Here is a 1,369-nt window from a genome sequence, read left to right on the forward strand (position 1 = left end):
AAAATAACCTCGGAATGAAAAGGCATATATCACTTGAGCAAATACGTAGCCATGTGGCCATCCACAATTTCCTTTATCATAGACATGCATACAATCACTACAACAATTTAATGATCGAAACCTCAATCTGATTTCCCAAGGCCACGGAAAAGCTTGCAGGGTAGAGGACATAATTCCAGCTCAAAACGTATCCAATTGTCAATCCTCCGTAGTTATGTCAAATTTGACTTTCTTGTAGTTATGTCCTGTGTTTTCCGCATGTTCGTTTAGGGGAATCCCATCACGGCGTGACTTCCGCCTCTCCCTCGCCTCCTTCGCTTCACGGCTCTTCCACTCTGCTACTTGCTTTTGTCTTCTCTGCGATCTATCCCATGCGACCGCAGCCGTGGGCTTGAAACCAATTCCGTTGATTCCGTACCCATCATCATTCGGATCTGTCGGCGCATATCCTGTTATTTCTGACTCATGCCATGTCAGCGGATTCTTATCCTCGTTGCTTGAAAGAGGAGGAGATTTTCGACGGGACATGCGCTTTTGTTGTGGGTTGGGTTTGGATTTTTGCTGTGGCACCGGAACTGGGCTCATAGTTCGCAAGCCTCCATCCCCTAGCAATGCGCGGGTCATCTTCTCTGTATCCTTTGTAGTAATCGAGGTTACTGTCGGTGACGCATCGATGTTCATTAGACCTTGTTCAGAAGGTACTTCATCCCCTTTATTGATCGTCTGCTTGTAATCTGCAGCACCATTGTCCGTGCTTTCAACAAATCTATGACTCGAAGTTCCGTGGAGGTCAAGTTCTCCCAGCTCTCCCACTACGGAGATTTGGGGGCTATTTCCCCCAACAGCGGGACTATATTCATCGGAAAGATGACCACCATCCTTTACACTGATGGACGTATGGGAAGAAGTAGGGGACGATGAAGAAGTCCTTTGCTGGTAGTCTATGCCATCGCGTTTGCGCTTTGGTGACTTGTGGAGTGTCAGCTTTCCGGTCATTATTGTGATGGAGCAGGGGGTAAGATGTCGTAGTATTGTGAACTTTTGGCGATCAGGGCGGTGCCGTTCATAAGGAGTAAATGCATGGCGAACAGCCACCTGTGCTAAAAGAGGGGTGCATTATGAGCCATTGGAGTTGGAGAGATGGCGAATTGGAAGCGATAGTGAGAAGAACGAGGATGTGGGATGTGGGATGTGGGATGTGACGTGTGTAGGATGGGGCATTTTCCTAACTTGACGATCACACCTACTTTAGCTTTAACCTAGTTGTTGGGTACTTCGTCATTGCCTTTCAAATGCAAAAGAGTGATTGGGAAAACCGGATTTATCCTTCAATTTATTATAGGGGGGGGGAAATCCAAAAAATCAAATC

At 46.8% G+C, this 1,369-nt stretch overlaps 1 protein-coding gene across 1 annotated transcript in view; it reads right to left on the reverse strand.

The window, feature by feature from the left end:
• Window positions 1-198: 198 nt before the first annotated feature.
• Window positions 199-1,369, reverse strand: part of HCAG_05421 (hypothetical protein) — a gene marked incomplete at both ends in the record, with an annotated part of 1,947 nt that continues 776 nt past the window's right edge. Inside the window, 2 exons of the mRNA XM_001539904.1 lie at window positions 199-1,100; window positions 1,172-1,225. Of these exons, the coding sequence (XP_001539954.1) occupies window positions 199-1,100; window positions 1,172-1,225 (956 nt within the window). The remainder of the gene's footprint in view (window positions 1,101-1,171; window positions 1,226-1,369) is intronic.

The sequence above is a fragment of the Histoplasma capsulatum genome, genomic scaffold (assembly GCF_000149585.1).
Source record: "Histoplasma capsulatum NAm1 scaffold_5 genomic scaffold, whole genome shotgun sequence".
Lineage (NCBI taxonomy): Eukaryota > Fungi > Ascomycota > Eurotiomycetes > Onygenales > Ajellomycetaceae > Histoplasma > Histoplasma mississippiense.